A 22089-nucleotide genomic window follows, 5' to 3' on the forward strand; every position below is an offset into this window, starting at 1 on the left:
AAAAATAAAGCTTTTCCTTAGTTTGCTAAATTACAGTCGGAGCTTTGCTGTCGTAAAAAAGCTCTTTATGTTGAACTGAAAGAAGTGAATAACATTGTACGGTGAAATCTGCCTTGCAATAGGCTTATCACTGTTCTGCTCATTTACACCATGCGCAGTTACGTATTTCTTCATTGTCATCACCATCTTTCTTTCACTTTTCTTCTTCCTCTTTATATGTCACAACTACATACTTCATCGTCATCACCCTCTTTCTTCCACTTTTCTTCTTCCTTTTTATACTTCGCAATTACGCACTTATTCATCGTCATCACCCTCTTTCTTACCCTTTTCTTCTTTCTTTCGCTTTCCTTTTTCCTTTTTATACGTCGATGGCATTTCAAGAAAGAAATTTTTGAAGCAAATATCCTCCCAGGTGGGCGAGGTGGCCTGCCGCCGTTGCATCTCGGTAGAAAGCTGGAGGTACACGTGGCGCAGGTCCGTTCGTTCCCTCAGGCCCTTAAGGACGTGGCACAGACTCAACACGAAACACGTGCCCTCCCCAGGCAGCCGGTACGCCGCGATGCCGTCCGTGTTGGCGTAGATTGTCACGATGTCACGAGGGACACTCACTAGCCCGTCCGTCTGCATCCGCTCCTCGTTGTTCCCGCGGCAGTAGTTGGTCATGAAGATTGTCGGCTTCCCGGCCAGCGCTGGACAACGGTCGTTCGTGAACTCGTTTCGAAGTTGATCCAAGTTTAGTCTCTTGCCATCGGCCGCCAGGAATTCCTTGCTGTTCGTGCCGTGGCTCAAGAAGAAAAAGAAACACGCCTGAGTGGCTTTAAGGGTGCGATCCTTTTTAATAGTCTCCACTTCCTTCATGGTGTCCTCGGCTGTGAGGTCTTCGTGAAGGCGAACTTCGTAACCCAACTTTGTGAACGTTTCTTTGAGGTTTTTGGAGTCCTCCTTCGCCCCCATCCTGTCCTCCACCGTCTGTCGAGTGTTGTGGTGGAAGTATATGTAGTTGAACACATACACTCGGCCCGGCGGGAGCTGCTTGTCGTGGGGATACTCGAGGTCGCTTTGCATGATTTGGGTCGGCTTAGTCACCCTGGTGGAGGCCTTAGTATCCTGGAAGACAGTGCACAGCAAGGATACGCGTCAGAGTCTACGTAAGCTTGTCGCCACCCTGGCACAGGCACGGGGCAGGACTTGCCAAACGTGTGTGACGGAATCAAAGGCTGCCCCTCACTAAAACCAATGATAAAAAAAAATAAAAAATAAAAAATAAATAAATAAATAAATAAAAAGACACGAGTGGAATATATACTTTTAGTGAAATCATCTCACAACTTAGAGATGCAATGTCCTTTTGGCCGTTCCTGTAATTAAATAAAAGTTTATTATAGAGTTCAGTAATGGGTTAAGATCATGAGGAGTCAGTCTTCATGAGTAAGTCTAACCTTTCCTTGAAGACATCTGTCGTATTGGCACTCACCACATGCCTACTAAACCTGTTCCATTTATCCACCACTCCATTAGTAGACCAATTCCTTGCCTATGCCTGCGTTGAATGTTAACTTATCTAAAATAAACCCATTATCATGCATGCGTCTTATCCTGCTTCCTTACCATCAAAACTTTACTGCCATCGCCGTTATTAAAGGTCGACATTCATTTGTAGGTTTCAGTTAAATATTCTCGCAACATTCACTTTTCTAGGGGATGCAAATCTAAAGGTTTAAGACAATATTTAATGTAATGTTCAGTAGGGGTGAGTTCGAAATTGGAGTGGGGGTTCATCAGGGATCTGCCCTTAGCCCGCCCCTGTTTATAAGAGTAATGGAGGAGGCAACAAAGGAAGCAAGAGGAGAGGCACCTTGGGAGCTGCTGTATGCAGATGACTTGGTAGTAAATGCAGAGACAGCAGAAGAAGTGAAAGAAAAGTTTAATAAATGGAAGGAAGGAACGGAGGAGAGAGGTTTGAAAATTAATATGGAAAAACAAAGTACATGGTGACTGGAGAGGAAGCAAGATAAATAATTAAATCAGGAAAACATCCATGTGGATGCTGTGGGAAGGGAGTCGGTGTAAATTCTGTCTTGTGCACATGTTACAGGCAGTGGTGCCACCATAGATGCTCAGGCCTCAGAAATGTAGGAGTGCAGAATTTTATATGCCTAGCTTGTGAAAGGGGACAGCAAGGACAATAACCTGAGAGGGATGAACTAGAGGTGAATGGAGGAAAGCTGGGTGAGGTAGAATATTTGTTATTTGGGAGATGTTCTGGACTGTGAGGCGGGAGTGGAGAGGAGAGTAGGAGCGAGAGTGGCGGCAGCGTGATTAAAGTGGAGGGAGGTGGCTAGTCTGCTCGTGAATCGTAGCACCCCTCTAAAGAGCAGACCAGGGGTGTACCAAGCGTGTATCAGATCAGTGATGTTGTATGGAGCAGAAACATGGGCTCTAACTAGAAAATTGCTGGAGGTATTGAGAGCAAGTGATCGCAGAATGCTGAGGTATATGGCGGGGATCAGCTGGCAAGACAGGGTGTCCAGTGCAGATGTAGCTAACAGATGTGGAGTAGAGGACCTGGAAACAGTGCTCAGAAGGGAAAGACTCCGATGGTTTGGACATGTAAAGAGAGCAGGGGAGGATACAGTGCTGGGAGTTGTGGAGAGATTGGAGGTAGAAGGAAGGAGACCAGTTGGTAGACCTAGGAAAACGTGGAGAAGGTGTATACAGGAAGACTTGGCATCGATGTGATTGGATGAACATCACGCAGAAGACAGAGTAAGATGGAGGAGAGCCATAAAGCGTCCAACCGCTCAGGAAGAGTGAAAACAGACGTCAAACGAAATAATGATGATGATGAATGTTCAGTAGGGAATAACTTTTGTCATCTTCTGAACACATTCCAACATGTTGATCTTGCAAAAGCGAGATGAGATCTACCTAATGCTAAATATGGTTTCAGCATGACTTCAGCGATTATATTTCGTGTGTGTGTAATTCACCTCTTGGTCTGCTGCGGGTCTCTCTCGAGACAGCCAGCCATTCCCCTACGGAAGAACACAGAGCTCGTAGTACCGATCTTTGGGTAGGGCTGAGACCACTCACACACAACACACCGCGACAACGAGGTCACAACTCCTTGCCTGACGTCGCGTTCCTACTCACGTGAAAGAAGATAAACCCAACTTATCTTCACCCGGCTGGGGAATCGAGCCCCGATCCTTCTGGTTGAGAGCCAGTCTACCCCTGAGCTACCGGGCCGTGTGTGTGTGTGTGTGTGTGTTTACTTGTGTGCGTGCGTGCGTGCGTGCGTGCGTGTAATAATAATAATAATAATAATAATAATAATAATAATAATAATAATAGGTTTATTAAAGTATGGCAGCCGTTAGGCTGAAAATATACAAATTAAAAATACAATAAACTATAATACTAAATAGGCTGCACTAGAGAGGGGGAGGGGAGGGTTGGAGGTGGTTTAGGAGAGCTAAAAATAGAGACAAAAGGGGAAGGGAGGGTGGCGTTAAGGGAGCACTGAGAGGGTGGCGGTGATGTGTTAATCTGCACCGCGGCCCTTTGGGATTGACTATCACTGCTGGGCATTGTTTATAATTCTCACTATCGCTGGTACTGCGCCTCGTTTGTAACGGTCAGTACGCGGCGCCCTGAAGGGCGTGAGTATGTTGTGGTGTCTGGTGAAGCAGGGGAGGATATATATATATATATATATATATATATATATATATATATATATATATATATATATATATATATATATATATATATATATATATATATATATATATATATATATATATATATATATATATATATATATATATATATATATATATATATATATATATATATATATATATATATATATATATATATATATATATATATGCCTCATAAGAGAGAGGTAAGAAGAAAACAGGAGTAACAAGCATTGACTTTGGTGGGCACGGTTCCGCAAATCCGCTAACCGCTAACCAGCGAAGCTAACTTTTTAGTAAGCTAATTAGCGTTTTCGCTAACTTTGGAAACAGTTAGCGGACCAATTAGCTTCCGCTAAATGTAGTTCCTCATCCGCTAACTTAAGTTCACACACAAAAAAATCATACAAGTTTGTCCGGCCCGTTGTGGGCGGTCACAGCACCAGCTGAGCCACAGAGCGCAATAATTCCAGGCCTTCCACTTTTGGGTGAATTATTATTATGCCTTAAAGATGGGTATTGAACAATTATTAGGGAGACATTTTGGTAGTTTAGGGCAATGCGTCTTCTATTTTCAACCCTTTGAACTCGGGATTTAGTAATAAGAATTCGATATGTTGAATTTGATTTGTTTATTTGTGTACAACCTTATCATCATCTGATTTTGGCTTGCTATACTTTTCCGGAAAACTCTATGTCTAACCTTCAACATATTGACACTTCATGTCACTAGGTCTGTTTTTAAGTGTTTTAGAGTCAAAATACTAAACAGAAGCTAAATCCATACAAAAAGTTTGCGGTTAGTGGTTAGCGTTAACTTCCACTAATTTCTTTATCAGTTTAGCGGTTTTGCGTAAGCGAGGCTAACTTTTTAGTTAGTGGATTACCAGTTAATAAAGCTAGCTTTTCGGTTAGTGGTGCCCACCACTGCCTGAGGCTGAGATGAAGCAAGTCAAGGACTCACGTCTGGGGTGAGGGTGAGGGGCGCGGTCAGGCCTGGCAGGGACTCCGTGCCCAGCGGCACACAGTGGCCCCGGTCCTTGGGTGTTATCGGCCGTCCGTCCCTCGTCCACACCGGCACTGACCAAGCCAAGCCCTCCGCCGAGGTCGCCTTCTCACAGAAACTCTTAAGCTGTGGAACGATGGCCGAAAGAAAACAAAGTGTGAAACGATGATTGTCAACAAATTGATACAATATAAAATACGTAATAAACTGTGGTTATTCCTTGATGAGTAATATGATATTCATGAGAAGGAACGCAGGCGGAATGCGTGTGAATAAAAATGATCCTTGACTGACATCCAAAAAATTCAATGTTTTGGTAACAGCAAACACAAGTTTAAGAAAAAAAAAATCGGCATCTGTTCAGGTACAACATTTTTTGGCTTTCATGTGGACACGATGTGTACGCCGCGCGTCTGGTGAGCTGCGTCAGGGTGTGCTGAGAGGGGGGGGTGGGGGTGGGGGGTTAGGGTCAGCTTAAAGTGAGAATAGTGTTGGCTCGTGAATGGTGTCAGGGTGTGGCGGGGTTGGTGGGGAGGGCTTGGGCTTACATTGTTGCTGTGCTTCTTTGTGTTGAGGTGGGTCTTGACAGAGGCCTTGCTGGAGTAGCTCTGCTTGCACACCTCGCACTTGAAGGCGCCGTCATCCAAGGCGGTCACCTTACCAGCCTCCAGCGCTTCCGCTAGCACCTCCTGAGTGGTCAAGAGGCATCCACATTAAATTACCGAGATGGATACACATGAAAATATCTTCTTTTTCTACTACTACTACTACTACTACTACTACTACTACTACTATTTTTTCATCTTATCTTAATAGCAGGCATAAAAGAGTCAGAGGGGAGATGAGTAGGAGGAATATGCCAAGAGTCGTCCAGAGTGGAGTTTTAGCGAAAGTTTGAGAAAAGAGTTAAGCCTTAAGAGATAGATGAGACGGCGGTGCTGCCGTCAAAGTTAAGGAGAGGGGGGAAAGATGAAGAAGTGAAATTGGAGAAAATTTTGGCCAGGTGCCAGAAGTCTCTGAAAGAGTTAGAGAAGGAAGATTTTGACATTTGCTATGGATGAAAGAGCTTTTGGTAAGTCGAAGAATAGATTTGGCACGATTCCGGGCAGAAATATAAAGATCATGGTTAGCAGGAGTGCGAAGGCTCTGTTACTTTTTGTGATCTGCCTCTATCTTTGACAGCACGAGAGCAAGCGTGATTAAACCAAGGCTTTTAAGCATGAGGAGTAGAGAAAGTACGTGGAATGTGTGCCTCCATTCCAGAGACAATCACCGCTGTGATGCGCTGGGCACACACAGAGGGGTCTCTCTCCTGGAAAAGTCATTCAACGGGAAATCAGAAAAGTACATCCTCAGGTCGTCCTACTGAACGGAAGCAAATTGTCAGAAGCATCGCCTCTTCGGTGGGTCCAGATGCTGTACAGGAGCGATAGGACGGAATACAGAAATAAGGTTGTGATCGGAGGAGCCCAACGGAGAGAAAAGTTTGACAAAGTAAGCAGAAGGGTTAGAGGTAAGGAAGAGGTCTAGTGTATTGGGCCGGTCTCCAAGACGGTCGGGAATACGTGTAGGGTGCTGAACCAACTGCTCTAGGTCGTTGAGGAGAGCAAAGTTGTAGGCTTGTTCACCAGGCTGGTCAGTGAAAGAGGATGAAAGCTAAAGCTGGTGGTGAACATTGAAATCTCCCAAAATGGAGATTTCAGCGAAGGGAGAGTGGGTCAAGATGTGCTCCACTTTAGAGTTCAAGTAGTCAAAGAATTTTACAGAGTTAGTAGAGTTAAGTGAGAGATAAACAGCACAGATGTATTTAGTAATAGAATGACAATGAGGTCTTAACCAGATGGTGGAAAAACTCAGAAGAGTCAAGGTCGTGGGCACGAGAGCAAGTGATGTCGTTGCGCACGTAGGCGCAACATCCAGCTTTGGATTGAAATTTAGGATAGAGATTGTAGGAGGAAACAGAGTAGAGATTGCTGCCAGTAGTCCCTGAGACCTGTGTTTCGGTGAGGAAGAGAAGGTGTGGTTTAGAGGAGGAGAGATGGTGTTCCATAGAATGAAAATTAGAGCGAAGAGCGCGAATGTTGCAAAGTTAATAAAAAGAAAGTTGGAAGAGGTATCAAGACACCTCTTGGTTCGGAGGGCTCAAACAGTGGAGCTCGCTTTGGGGGCATTTGTGGTCCCCCTCCCCAGACGGGGACTCCTCGGCAATACTTTAGATAGCCATTTTGAATATATCAGTACATGCTTAAATGATAAGCTAAAACACTGAGTAACACTACCTCATCAGGTGAGCCTGCTCCACCTGTGGTACGAGGAGCGAGGCTGTTCCCGTTGTTCCAGTCCGTGGCCTTTGCCTGCTGTCCTTCATCCGAATAGCCTGCACGTGACTGCCGCTGGACATCACCGGGGTTGGTCTTTGGAGGTGAGTAGGTCAGCAGCTGAAAGGAAGAGGATAACTTATAGCCATGGATAAGATTTGTGTAATTCATATTTACTATCGCAAACAAACAATAATAGCTATTACACTCAGTAGCAAGGCGAGTCAATACTTTAAGGAGTGACTGCTTCAGTGACGTAACAAGTTATATGACCTGACAGAAAGCCTGTTTCTCCCTTTTTAGTGCCTAACATCCAGGCTTTAGCGATGCGGCGAATTTGGGGAGCCCGGGTTGGTGGGGAGGGCTTGGGCTTACATTGTTGTTGTGCTTCTTTGTGTTGAGGTGGGTCTTGACAGAGGCCTTGCTGGAGTAGCTCTGCTTGCACACCTCGCACCTGAAGGCGCCGTCATCCAAGGCGGTCACCTCACCATCCTCCAGCGCTTCCGCTAGCACCTCCTGAGTGGTCAAGAGGCATCCACATTAAATTACCGAGATGGATACACATGAAAATATCTTCTTTTTCTACTACTACTACTACTACTACTACTACTACTACTACTACTACTCCTACTACTACTATTTTTTCATCTTATCTTAATAGCAGGCATAAAAGAGTCAGAGGGGAGATGAGTAGGAGGAATATGCCAAGAGTCGTCCAGAGTGGAGTTTTAGCGAAAGTTTGAGAAAAGAGTTAAGCCTTAAGAGATAGATGAGACGGCGGTGCTGCCGTCAAAGTTAAGGAGAGGGGGGAAAGATGAAGAAGTGAAATTGGAGATAATTTTGGCCAGGTGCCAGAAGTCTCTGAAAGAGTTAGAGAAGGTAGATTTTGACATTTGCTATGGATGAAAGAGCTTTTGGTAAGTCGAAGAATAGATTTGGCACGATTCCGGGCAGAAATATAAAGATCATGGTTAGCAGGAGTGCGAAGGCTCTGTTACTTTTTGTGATCTGCCTCTATCTTTGACAGCACGAGAGCAAGCGTGATTAAACCAAGGCTTTTAAGCATGAGGAGTAGAGAAAGTACGTGGAATGTGTGCCTCCATTCCAGAGACAATCACCGCTGTGATGCGCTGGGCACACACAGAGGGGTCTCTCTCCTGGAAGAAATAGTCAATCCACGGGAAATCGGAAAAGTACATCCTCAGGTCGTCCCACTGAGCGGAAGCAAAATGTCAGAAGCATCGCCTCTTCGGTGGGTCCAGATGCTGTACAGGAGCGATAGGACGGAATACAGAAATAAGGTTGTGATCGGAGGAGCCCAACGGAGAGAAAAGTTTGACAAAGTAAGCAGAAGGGTTAGAGGTAAGGAAGAGGTCTAGTGTATTGGGCCGGTCTCCAAGACAGTCGGGAATACGTGTAGGGTGCTGAACCAACTGCTCTAGGTCGTTGAGGAGAGCAAAGTTGTAGGCTTGTTCACCAGGCTGGTCAGTGAAAGAGGATGAAAGCTAAAGCTGGTGGTGAACATTGAAATCTCCCAAAATGGAGATTTCAGCGAAGGGAGAGTGGGTCAAGATGTGCTCCACTTTAGAGTTCAAGTAGTCAAAGAATTTTACAGAGTTAGTAGAGTTAAGTGAGAGATAAACAGCACAGATGTATTTAGTAATAGAATGACAATGAGGTCTTAACCAGATGGTGGAAAAACTCAGAAGAGTCAAGGTCGTGGGCACGAGAGCAAGTGATGTCGTTGCGCACGTAGGCGCAACATCCAGCTTTGGATTGAAATTTAGGATAGAGATTGTAGGAGGAAACAGAGTAGAGATTGCTGCCAGTAGCCCCTGAGACCTGTGTTTCGGTGAGGAAGAGAAGGTGTGGTTTAGAGGAGGAGAGATGGTGTTCCATAGAATGAAAATTAGAGCGAAGACCGCGAATGTTGCAGAAGTTAATAAAAAGAAAGTTGGAAGAGGTATCAAGACACCTCTTGGTTCGGAGGGCTCAAACAGTGGAGCTCGCTTTGGGGGCATTTGTGGTCCCCCTCCCCAGACGGGGACTCCTCGGCAATACTTTAGATAGCCATTTTGAATATATCAGTACATGCTTAAATGATAAGCTAAAACACTGAGTAACACTACCTCATCAGGTGAGCCTGCTCCACCTGTGGTACGAGGAGCGAGGCTGTTCCGTTGTTCCAGTCCGTGGCCTTTGCCTGCTGTCCTTCATCCGAATAGCCTGCACGTGACTGCCGCTGGACATCACCGGGGTTGGTCTTTGGAGGTGAGTGGGTCAGCAGCTGAAAGGAAGAGGATAACTTATAGCCATGGATAAGATTTGTGTAATTCATATTTACTATCGCAAACAAACAATAATAGCTATTACACTCAGTAGCAAGGCGAGTCAATACTTTAAGGAGTGACTGCTTCAGTGACGTAACAAGTTATATGACCTGACAGAAAGCCTGTTTCTCCCTTTTTAGTGCCTAACATCCAGGCTTTAGCGATGCGGCGAATTTGGGGAGCCCGGGTTGGTGGGGAGGGCTTGGGCTTACATTGTTGTTGTGCTTCTTTGTGTTGAGGTGGGTCTTGACAGAGGCCTTGCTGGAGTAGCTCTGCTTGCACACCTCGCACTTGAAGGCGCCGTCATCCAAGGCGGTCACCTCACCAGCCTCCAGCGCTTCCGCTAGCACCTCCTGAGTGGTCAAGAGGCATCCACATTAAATTACCGAGATGGATACACATGAAAATATCTTCTTTTTCTACTACTACTACTACTACTACTACTACTACTACTATTTTTTCATCTTATCTTAATAGCAGGCATAAAAGAGTCAGAGGGGAGATGAGTAGGAGGAATATGCCAAGAGTCGTCCAGAGTGGAGTTTTAGCGAAAGTTTGAGAAAAGAGTTAAGCCTTAAGAGATAGATGAGACGGCGGTGCTGCCGTCAAAGTTAAGGAGAGGGGGGAAAGATGAAGAAGTGAAATTGGAGATAATTTTGGCCAGATGCCAGAAGTCTCTGAAAGAGTTAGAGAAGGTAGATTTTGACATTTGCTATGGATGAAAGAGCTTTTGGTAAGTCGAAGAATAGATTTGGCACGATTCCGGGCAGAAATATAAAGATCATGGTTAGCAGGAGTGCGAAGGCTCTGTTACTTTTTGTGATCTGCCTCTATCTTTGACAGCACGAGAGCAAGCGTGATTAAACCAAGGCTTTTAAGCATGAGGAGTAGAAAAAGTACGTGGAATGTGTGCCTCCATTCCAGAGACAATCACCGCTGTGATGCGCTGGGCACACACAGAGGGGTCTCTCTCCTGGAAGAAATAGTCAATCCACGGGAAATCGGAAAAGTACATCCTCAGGTCGTCCCACTGAGCGGAAGCAAAATGTCAGAAGCATCGCCTCTTCGGTGGGTCCAGATGCTGTACAGGAGCGATAGGACAGAATACAGAAATAAGGTTGTGATCGGAGGAGCCCAACGGAGAGAACAGTTTGACAAAGTAAGCAGAAGGGTTAGAGGTAAGGAAGAGGTCTAGTGTATTGGGCCGGTCTCCAAGACAGTCGGGAATACGTGTAGGGTGCTGAACCAACTGCTATAGGTCGTTGAGGAGAGCAAAGTTAGGCTTGTTCACCAGGCTGGTCAGTGAAAGAGGATGAAAGCTAAAGCTGGTGGTGAACATTGAAATCTCCCAAAATGGAGATTTCAGCGAAGGGAGAGTGGGTCAAGATGTGCTCCACTTTAGAGTTCAAGTAGTCAAAGAATTTTACAGAGTTAGTAGAGTTAAGTGAGAGATAAACAGCACAGATGTATTTAGTAATAGAATGACAATGAGGTCTTAACCAGATGGTGGAAAAACTCAGAAGAGTCAAGGTCGTGGGCACGAGAGCAAGTGATGTCGTTGCGCACGTAGGCGCAACATCCAGCTTTGGATTGAAATTTAGGATAGAGATTGTAGGAGGAAACAGAGTAGAGATTGCTGCCAGTAGCCCCTGAGACCTGTGTTTCGGTGAGGAAGAGAAGGTGTGGTTTAGAGGAGGAGAGATGGTGTTCCATAGAATGAAAATTAGAGCGAAGACCGCGAATGTTGCAGAAGTTAATAAAAAGAAAGTTGGAAGAGGTATCAAGACACCTCTTGGTTCGGAGGGCTCAAACAGTGGAGCTCGCTTTGGGGGCATTTGTGGTCCCCCTCCCCAGACGGGGACTCCTCGGCAATACTTTAGATAGCCATTTTGAATATATCAGTACATGCTTAAATGATAAGCTAAAACACTGAGTAACACTACCTCATCAGGTGAGCCTGCTCCACCTGTGGTACGAGGAGCGAGGCTGTTCCCGTTGTTCCAGTCCGTGGCCTTTGCCTGCTGTCCTTCATCCGAATAGCCTGCACGTGACTGCCGCTGGACATCACCGGGGTTGGTCTTTGGAGGTGAGTGGGTCAGCAGCTGAAAGGAAGAGGATAACTTATAGCCATGGATAAGATTTGTGTAATTCATATTTACTATCGCAAACAAACAATAATAGCTATTACACTCAGTAGCAAGGCGAGTCAATACTTTAAGGAGTGACTGCTTCAGTGACGTAACAAGTTATATGACCTGACAGAAAGCCTGTTTCTCCCTTTTTAGTGCCTAACATCCAGGCTTTAGCGATGCGGCGAATTTGGGGAGCCCGGGTTGGTGGGGAGGGCTTGGGCTTACATTGTTGTTGTGCTTCTTTGTGTTGAGGTGGGTCTTGACAGAGGCCTTGCTGGAGTAGCTCTGCTTGCACACCTCGCACCTGAAGGCGCCGTCATCCAAGGCGGTCACCTCACCAGCCTCCAGCGCTTCCGCTAGCACCTCCTGAGTGGTCAAGAGGCATCCACATTAAATTACCGAGATGGATACACATGAAAATATCTTCTTTTTCTACTACTACTACTACTACTACTACTACTACTACTATGTACTTCTACTACTACTACTATATACTGCTACTACTACTACTACTACTACTATTATTACTACTGCTACTGCTACTACTTCTGCTACAAAACTACTTGCTTCTTACATGTTCATGAAGAAAAGTCGCTTGAGAAAGACCATAATTGCTACAGCAAGAATTCAACGTGTTCTGCTTCTCTGTTATTCGTTTTACTTGCAATTCTCCCTCCAGTACGGCAGAAGGGAGCACATGGACAGTTTATACGGAACCTTTACGGCCGTGACTGTAGACCAGTGGAGCCCTAAGCCATGGTCGTGGCCCAAATAAGGGTCGCGAAAGTGTTTCTGAGGGTCGCTGAAGTGTCTTCGAAAAAAGCCATAATTATATCATACTGTAAAGGCCGAATTTTCATATCACAGTTAAGTCAAATTTAGATCTTTCAGTAATGTAGTTGAATTACTTTAGTAGGAGATCATGAAGATTCTCCAAAACATATACAAACAAGAGTAGCATTGTAATAAAGCACCCACACACATACAATACGGCACGTCACACGAGTAGCAATCACGTATAATACTCGTCCGCCGAGCAGACAGCGAGAAGGCGGAGGATAAAATCATAAGTATCTGAAAGTATAACAGGTAAAAATAAAAATAAAAATTGGGAATAAACACATGTTCACGCATTTAGGGTCGCCGGGCGAGGTCAAGATTGAATTTAGGGTCGCAACCCGAAAAGTTTGGGAACCACTGCTGTCGGAGGAGGAGGAGGAGGAGGAGAAGTGCGAATGATAGATACGGTGAGTTTATACAGTTTATACATGATACTTACGGTCATGACTGCGGGAGGTGGAGGAGAAGGTAAAGGAGGAGGAAGAGATGGTGGAGAAGGTGTGCAAATGAGACTCAGTGAGTGACTAGTATACTGACTGAGCCGCATCACAGCTCCTCCCCGCGCCCCTCCCTGCCTCGCATGATAACCTGATAGTGATAACATGATAGTGACAGTGAGATACGCGATTGTGACGGGTCCGCCTTATTTTTGTTTTGTCAATAATGACGCGCTTACGGATAATGTGTGACCTCTACGGTGACGTTTACTGCAAGCACTACTGCTGTTTCTGCCACCACCACCACCGCCGGTACCACTTCTATACTACTACTACTACTACTACTACTACAACAATAATAGTAATACAATAATAATAATAATAACAATAATAATAACAATACTACTACTACTACTACTACTACTACTACTAACAATAATAATAATAACAATACTACTACTACTACTACTACTATTACTACTACTACTACTACTACTACTACTACTACTACTACTACTACTAATAATAATAATAATAACAAGGTTTAGGCTAATAATGCATTATATATGAGAAAATGTGCATTAGAATCTGCATAAAATCAGGGAAAACGTTCGCTAATAAATAAATAAATAAATAAGTAGATACATAAACGAGCAAGTAAATATCAAATAAGTATGGTTTGTTAAGTTACACGTATTAAGTGCAGTATCATAACTTCAATTAACTTGTGTCTGTGATAAAAGAGATCCTGGGCAGGTGTATCAGTGATCCGTGTCTGTTAAGGGATGGAAAGATATGACGAAGTGACAGATAACCTCTTAACAACATGATAAACAAACACTGCAGACACACACTTTCTTACCCTTTTAGAAAACACTAATTCATTTCATGCCCTAATTATACTGATGATATGCAGCATTTATCTATTTTTTTCCGGTGAGCACAGGAAAAGGGTAGAGCGTGTGTTGAAAAATATTATATCTTGTAAAAAAAAAAATAAAAAAAAAAAAGAAACTACCCTAAGTACTACTACTACTACTACTACTACTACTGCTACTACTACTACTGCTACTACTACTTCTACTTCTACTACTACTACTACTACTACTACTACTACTACTACCACTACTACTACTAGGAATAATAAAAGCAGGATTTAAAGATCACGGTGCAATCTGTCTATCACCCCCCCCACCCCCACCCACCTGTCTCCATCGCTGGCCCCATCGAGCAGAGACACCCTATCAGATAACGCCGTGAGACCGAATGGCAGCGATGACAGCGCCGGATGTGCGGGCCGCTGCAAAGAAGTTCCTGGTAGTCCTGGAGGTGAGTCAAGGTGTACATGGTTGACACACGTACGGAAAACAAACAAACAAGTAAACAGCCACAGAAACAAACAGGGTGAAGAGGTGTAGTATATGATTTCTAGCGAGTGTGATGGGTTGAAAGTTTGACAATACACGGTTAATGGCAGCAACCACCACCAGCGAATAGCGGGCTTTTTTTTATATTTATTATTGTTTACTTTTTTGTGCCCTTGAGCTGTCTCCTTTGTTGTAAAAAAAAAAAAGACCACCACCACCACCAACAACAACAACAACAACAGCTACAACAACAACGACAATGAAAAAGCAACAACGAAAAAAACCCTCCACCATCACTAACACCACCAACAAAAGTAACAACAACAACAACAACAGCTACAACAACAACGACAGTGAAAAAGCAACAACGAAAAAAAACCTCCACCATCACTAACACCACCAACAAAAGTAACAACAACAACAACAACAGCTACAACAACAACGACAGTGAAAAAGCAACAACGAAAAAAACCCTCCACCGTCACTAACACCACCAACAAAAGTAACAACAACAATAACAACAGCTACAACAACAACGACAGTGAAAAAGCAACAACGAAAAAAAACCTCCACCATCACTAACACCACCAACAAAAGTAACAACAACAATAACAACAACAACAACAACGACAACAACAACAGTAAAAACGACAATTCAGATGAGAAGTAACGCAAAAAAATAAACCCTCAAAATCAAGAAAAGTTCCCCGCAATTTCAGCCTGGCAACAGGTGCAACAGGTCTGATTAGCTTCGGGCCAAGGTCTGTACAGGTGTGAGGGCTTTAGTTAGGCAGGTGTAGGCGTGGAGGGGTGGTGGTACAGCAGGACAGGTGAGTTGGTAGAGGTTTCTCCTTTTTTGTAGTTTTCAGTTTTGCGATGACATAAGAATTAATAACGTCATCTTCTTTTCCTGTTTTTCTTATTTTTCTCTTACACAGGACACGTCTCACCACAGAGCCACGTAGTTTTTTCTTTCCTGCAGCATATTTTCTTTTTTTTTGGGTTCTTTTAATGTTACAAAGACGGAAGAATTATTAACATCATCCTCCTTTCCTCTTTTTCTCTCTCTTTTTTTTCATATAGGACACGTCTCATTACAGCGTCTTTTACATGTTTATTTTCTTTCATCCAGCATATTTGTTTTTTTTTGGGGGTCTTTAAATGTTACAAAGACCAAAGAATTATTAACATCCTCCTTTCCTCTTTTCCTCTTCTCTTCTTACATAGGACACGTCTCATTACAGCGTCTCTTACATGTTTATTTTCTTTCATGCAGCATATTTTACTCTTTTTATGTTCCGTTAATGTTGTGAAGACGGAAGAAATATTAACATCGCCTTCCTCACCTGCCATTTTTTTTCTTTTTCAAACAGTATACGTCTTCCTAGGCAGGCTATTTCCCAGGTGCATCTCTAACACTAAAGATAAGCTATAGTCCTCTCCTACAACTCCTTTTCCTTCCTAACATCGCCACACAAAAATAAATGAAAAACAAGATGACGAAGAAGGGGCAGAGGAGGAGAAGAATAAGGGGAGGAAACCAACGAAGAAGGTAATATACTCATAACAAAACTCGTAACAAAAGCTCTACCCTACAACTTCTCCTTCCCTAACATCAACACACAAGATTACAACCCAACTACAACTCGCTCTTCTTCCCTAACATCGTCACATACAACCACCACAACATCCGAAGTATATCCCTAACCACTCCTCTCACATCCTCACACCTCTTCACTCTAAGTCCTCCCAAACGCTACACTGATCTGTTATTCATTTTTCAGCCGCTTTTGCCTATCACATCAACACTTTCCCAAGTCCACAAAGGAGGTTAGTCAGGTTCTCATGAGTAGTTTTTATTCACATACATGGAGAGTATCACGACACCTCTCCATCCGAAACTGACCTCTCTTTTGGTTACTCATCTCTATTTTCACTGTCTTTTGGTTACTCATCTCTACTTTCTCTTTCTTTTGGTTACTCATCTCTACTTTCACTTTCTTTTGGTTACTCATCTCTACTTTCACTGTCTTTTGACTACTCATCTCTAGTTTCACTTTCTTTTGGTTACTCATCTCTACTTTCACTTTCTTTTGGTCACTCATCTCTACTTTCACTCTCTTTTGGTCACTCATCTCTACTTTCACTTTCTTTTGGTTACTCATCTCTACTTTCTCTTTCTTTTGGTTACTCAAACTCTACTTTCACTCTCTTTTGGTTACTCATCTCTACTTTCACTTTCTTTTGGTTACTCATCTCTACTTTCTCTTTCTTTTGGTTACTCAAACTCTACTTTCATTCTCTTTTGGTTACTCATCTCTACTTTCTCTTTCTTTTGGCTACTCATCTCTACTTTCACTTTCTTTTGGTTACTCATCTCTACTTTCTCTTTCTTTTGGTTACTCAAACTCTACTTTCACTCTCTTTTGGTTACTCATCTCTACTTTCTCTTTCTTTTGGTTACTCATCTCTACTTTCACTTTCTTTTGGTTACTCATCTCTACTTTCTCTTTCTTTTGGTTACTCAAACTCTACTTTCACTCTCTTTTGGTTACTCATCTCTACTTTCTCTTTCTTTTGGTTACTCAAACTCTACTTTCACTCTCTTTTGGTTACTCATCTCTACTTTCACTTTCTTTTGGTTACTCATCTCTACTTTCACTTTCTTTTGGTTACTCATCTCTACTTTCACTTTCTTTTGGTTACTTATCTCTACTTTCACTTTCTTTTGGTCACTCATCTCTACTTTCACTCTCTTTTGGTTACTCATCTCTACTTTCACTTTCTTTTGGTTACTCATCTCTACTTTCACTTTCTTTTGGTTACTCATCTCTACTTTCTCTTTCTTTTGGTTACTCATCTCTACTTTCACTTTCTTTTGGTTACTTATCTCTACTTTCACTTTCTTTTGGTTACTCATCTCTACTTTCACTCTCTTTTGGTTACTCATCTCTACTTTCACTCTCTTTTGGTTACTCATCTCTACTTTCTCTTTCTTTTGGTTACTCATCTCTACTTTCACTCTTTTGGTTACTTATCTCTACTTTCACTTTCTTTTGGTTACTCATCTGTACTTTCACTTTCTTTTGGTTACTCATCTCTACTTTCTCTTTCTTTTGGTTACTTATCTCTACTTTCTCTTTCTTTTGGTTACTTATCTCTACTTTCACTCTTTTGGTTACTTATCTCTACTTTCACTTTCTTTTGGTTACTTATCTCTACTTTCACTTTCTTTTGGTTACTCATCTGTACTTTCACTTTCTTTTGGTTACTCATCTCTACTTTCACTTTCTTTTGGTTACTTATCTCTACTTTCACTTTCTTTTGGTTACTTATCTCTACTTTCACTTTCTTTTGGTTACTCATCTCTACTTTCACTTTCTTTTGGTTACTTATCTCTACTTTCACTTTCTTTTGGTTACTTATCTCTACTTTCACTCTCTTTTGGTTACTCATCTCTATTTTCACTTTCTTTTGGTTACTTATCTCTACTTTCACTCTCTTTTGGTTACTCATCTCTATTTTCACTCTTTTGGTTACTCGTCTCTACTTTCACTCTCTTTTGGTTACTCATCTCTATTTTCACTCTTTTGGTTACTCGTCTCTACTTTCACTCTCTTTTGGTTACTCATCTCTACTTTCACTCTTTTGGTTACTCATCTCTACTTTCACTCTCTTTTGGTTACTCATCTCTACTTTCACTCTTTTGGTTACTCGTCTCTACTTTCACTTTCTTTTGGTTACTCATCTCTACTTTCACTCTCTTTTGGTTACTCATCTCTACTTTCACTCTTTTGGTTACTCGTCTCTACTTTCACTCTTTTGGTTACTCATCTCTACTTTCACTCTCTATTGGTTACTCATCTCTACTTTCACTCTTTTGGTTACTCGTCTCTACTTTCACTTTCTTTTGGTTACTCATCTCTACTTTCACTTTCTTTTGGTTACTCATCTCTACTTTCACTTATCGGAGAAATGATTAGCAGGCTTTTTATTTTATTTTTTACCTATTTTTGCCCTTAAAGTTGCTTCCTTTATTATAAGAAATATGCCTTGCCAAACTATCACTAGGCTCATAAAACTACCCAGCCAGGAAATACTAACACCTCTAACCTCTGCGAAAGCCTTATCAAGTGTGTGTGTGTGTGTGTGTGTGTGTGTGTGTGTGTGTGTGTGTGTGTGTGTGTGTGTGTGTGTGTGTGTGTGTGTGTGTGTGTGTGTGTGTGTGTGTGTGTGTGTGTGTGTGTGAGCCACGAAATGTTTGAAAATATGGGTCAGTCTGTTCCTCAACGCTCCAGGTATGATAGAACAACAACAACAACAACAACAAGAACAACAACAACAACAGCAACAACAACAACAGCTCCTCGCCATGGCCAAGTCCTCCCCGAGCCTCACCGCACTTTATAATCTCCCCTTCGCCCCACGCACTCTATCACATCTCCCTCCCTGCCTTCCTGGTCCTCCTCCTCCCCCTCTCCCCACCACCACCCCGCACCCCGTAACACATATATTTAATTTATCTTTCCTCCTCTTCCTCCTGGTCCTGGTCCTGCTCTTCCCCCTCTTGTCTGGTCTCTCCGCCCTTCCAAACACTCTCTCTCTCTCTCTCTCTCTCTCTCTCTCTCTCTCTCTCTCTCTCTCTCTCTCTCTCTCTCTCTCTCTCCGTCTTTCATAAACCGTCATACAGTCTAGTGTTCTGTAATGTCTTTTTTCTCGCTCTCTTTTCCGCATTATACTTGTCCATATGTTTGCATTGAATCATTTCGGGGAGTTACATTTCCCCTCCCAATTCATTACCATAAACACATAAGAGGAGGAGGAGGAGGGAAGAGGAGCAGGAGGAGGGGCTCAGGAGGAGGAAGGATGAGGAGGAGCAAGGGAGGGTGAGGGAGAGGAGGGAGGAGAGGAGGAGGAGCGTAAAATCTAAATGGAAGGAACATGTTTTATGGCTTGTGTAAAAAAAAGAATAGTTTCCCCTCAATTGTTTACTTTTGATGAGCTCTCCGTGGTGTCTCGAGATGCATAGAAAACGGAGTGCGTACATGTCCTTTACTTGCATGAAAGAAAACGGGAAGAGTGAATAATCAGAGAGAGAGAGAGAGAGAGAGAGAGAGAGAGAGAGAGAGAGAGAGAGAGAGAGAGAGGGAGGGGGGGGGTAGGGAGGAGGTTGATGATGGAGAGAAGGAGGGAGTGGATGAAGGAAGAGAGGTGTTGACGGGGCTGTCAGATTCGTCACGTGACCCTCGCCCCTCACCCTTTCTCTCTCTCTCTCTCTCTCTCTCTCTCTCTCTCTCTCTCTCTCTCTCTCTCTCTCCCCTTCACCCCTTTTTATTATTATTCTCTTAGCTGATTGGTAGCAACAATGGGTCTGCTTGATCAATGAGGAGGAGGAGGAGGAGAAGGAGGAGGAGGAAGAGAAAGGGAAGGAAGATTAGGGTTGAAAACAAAACAAACAAGCAAAAAAATGAAAACGGAAACTACAACAAAACAAAAACAAACGAACTACGTAATTTCACACAAACAAACAAAAGAAAAATAATCTAAAAATACAGACATTCTTGAAACAACCAAAATAACCACCACACAAAAATAAACAGCCATAGTAAACATATATATATGAAGTCATATTTAATTTTTTGTACTCTTAATAATAACGTCTTCTTCACCTGTTCTTGCCTCACCTGAAACACCTGTCCTCTCACGCTCACCTGAGAGGAAATAATGAAAAGAAAAGGAGGAGGAGGAGGAGGAGGAGGACGCGAGGGAAGAGCAGGAATAGGGATGAGAGGAAAGAAGAGTCGGAGCAAGGAAAAAAATAAATGGTTGAAGCATTAGAGGTGAGGGAGTGTAATGTTAAAGAGAGAGAGAGAGAGAGAGAGAGAGAGAGAGAGAGAGAGAGAGAGAGAGAGAGAGAGAGAGAGAGAGAGAGAGAGAGAGAGAGAGAGAGAGAGAGAGAGAGAGAGAGAGAGAGAGAGAGAGAGAGAGAGGACGGGATAAACAGAGCGAGGCCCAGAAAAAATACATGATAAAGGACTCATTAGCATAACGAGGCAATAACATAAGTCAGGCTTAGTTGACTCGCCGGCACGGGACAAGAAGAGTCATTACTCTCTCTCTCTCTCTCTCTCTCTCTCTCTCTCTCTCTCTCTCTCTCTCTCTCTCTCTCTCTCTGACATAAACACACACACACACACACGCTCTCTCTATGTAGTCTTATCAATGCATATTTTGTCGTTTTCGTTCCGCAATTTTGTGTTGTATTATGCAATCTCTTTATATTTTTGTGTGTGTGTGTGTGTGTGTGTGTGTGTGTGTGTGTGTGTGTGTGTGTGTGTGTGTGTGTGTGTGTGTGTGTGTGTGTGTGTGTGTGTGTGTGTGCATCTCCCACCACCTCCATCAAATATGAACCATTTAAATGTCAAAGTTAACCACTACAAGCAATTCATTCATACTCTCCCTAATTGTTTACTTGATTTTTAAATATTTACGACTTAAAAGGCCCGATTACTTCATGTTTTTATTTTCTAGGGAGTCAATAATGTTAATGACGTTAATGTGTGTTAGTAATGATAATGTTGGTACTGTTAGTTGTTAGTAATGTTAGATGTTAGTAATGTCAGTATTGTTAGTAATGTCAGTGTCAGTAATTATGTAAACTGTTAGTACTGTTAGTTGTTAGTAATGTTAGTTGTTAGTAATGTCAGTGTTGTTAGTCTGTTAGCAATGTTAGTCTGTTAGTAATGTTAGTTGTTAGTAATGTTATGTAGTCTGTTAGTAATGTTAGTTGTTAGTAATGTTGTGTAGTCTGTTAGTAATGTTAGTCTGTTAGTAATGTTAGTTGTTAGTAATGTTATGTAGTCTGTTAGTAATGTTAGTTGTTAGTAATGTTATGTAGTCTGTTAGTAATGTTAGTCTGCTAGTAATGTTAGTTGTTAGTAATGTTATGTAGTCTGTTAGTAATGTTAGTTGTTAGTAATGTTATGTAGTCTATTAGTAATGTTAGTCTGTTGGTAATGTTAGTTGTTAGTAATGTTATGTAGTCTGTTAGTAATGTTAGTTGTTAGTAATGTTATGTAGTCTGTTAGTAATGTTAGTCTGTTAGTAATGTTAGTTGTTAGTAATGTTATGTAGTCTGTTAGTAATGTTAGTCTGTAAGTAATGTTAGCCTCTTAGTAATGTTAGTAATGTTAGTTAGTTAATGTTTGTTATGTAGTCTGTCATTAGCGTTAGTCTGTTAGTAAAATTAGTCTTAGTAGGGTCAGTCTGTCAGTAATGTTAGCAAGTCATTATTGATTTTTACATTTACAGAAATATCTTAAAAGCCCAATGAGTGCTGTTGTGCAATCTACGTAGCACATAATACATCCTTTTCCTACGAACGTGTTCCGTGTTTGCTGTACCGTTATCTAAGTTGCGTTTGTTGTTGCTGCTTTTTTGGGCGGAGATAAGAGTGATGACGGCCAGTGCGTTCGTTCGTGCCGAAACTAATTTGCTATAAGATTTTCATGGCGCTAATGTATTGTGTCAGTTAACCAATAAAGTAAAGCCAATCATTAATTTGTACAAGTTAACGATTTCCTTAATTAATTGTTCCATGCCTGCCTCTCTCTCTCTCTCTCTCTCTCTCTCTCTCTCTCTCTCTCTCTCTCTCTCTCACACACACACACACACACACACACACACACACACACACACACACACACACACGCACACACAACCCTCACCCACATCCACACACAAAAATATACAAAGAAAAAACAAATAAAAAAACATACAAAAAATAAAACATCTTCGGACGGAACGAGGCGCGTCAATATTTTTCTGTCGAGAGAGAGAGAGAGAGAGAGAGAGAGAGAGAGAGAGAGAGAGAGAGAGAGAGAGAGAGAGAGAGAGAGAGAGAGAGAGAGAGAGAGAGAGAGAGAGTGTGTGTGTGTGTGTGTGTGTGTGTG

At 42.5% G+C, this 22089-nt stretch overlaps 1 protein-coding gene and 1 long non-coding RNA gene across 13 annotated transcripts in view; both read right to left on the reverse strand.

Annotated features, from left to right (window-relative positions):
• On the reverse strand, positions 1-12908 carry LOC127001684 (protein tiptop-like). Of its 12 annotated transcripts, XM_050866689.1 has the most exons (9): positions 12773-12907; positions 11719-11859; positions 11305-11463; positions 9682-9714; positions 7407-7514; positions 6993-7151; positions 5262-5402; positions 4672-4839; positions 1-1110 (listed from the first exon to the last, which is right to left on the reverse strand). In XM_050866689.1, the coding sequence occupies exons 1-9, from the start codon at positions 12878-12880 to the stop codon at positions 298-300; spliced, it is 1830 nt and encodes a 609-aa protein (XP_050722646.1). In that variant the 5' UTR covers positions 12881-12907; the 3' UTR covers positions 1-297. The 12 variants fall into 12 exon arrangements, with proteins under 12 accessions (XP_050722646.1, XP_050722644.1, XP_050722645.1 ...); XM_050866687.1 differs by lacking the exon at positions 9682-9714 and having other exon boundaries at positions 7407-7547; XM_050866688.1 differs by lacking the exon at positions 7407-7514 and having other exon boundaries at positions 9574-9714.
• Positions 12909-14033: 1125 nt separating this feature from the next.
• The window catches only part of LOC127001828 (uncharacterized), a 119674-nt gene continuing 111618 nt past the window's right edge, over positions 14034-22089 (reverse strand). The window contains exon 4 of the long non-coding RNA XR_007755474.1: positions 14034-14070. This is a non-coding gene — a long non-coding RNA (uncharacterized LOC127001828). The remainder of the gene's footprint in view (positions 14071-22089) is intronic.

This window comes from Eriocheir sinensis, chromosome 21 (assembly GCF_024679095.1).
Source record: "Eriocheir sinensis breed Jianghai 21 chromosome 21, ASM2467909v1, whole genome shotgun sequence".
NCBI lineage: Eukaryota > Metazoa > Arthropoda > Malacostraca > Decapoda > Varunidae > Eriocheir > Eriocheir sinensis.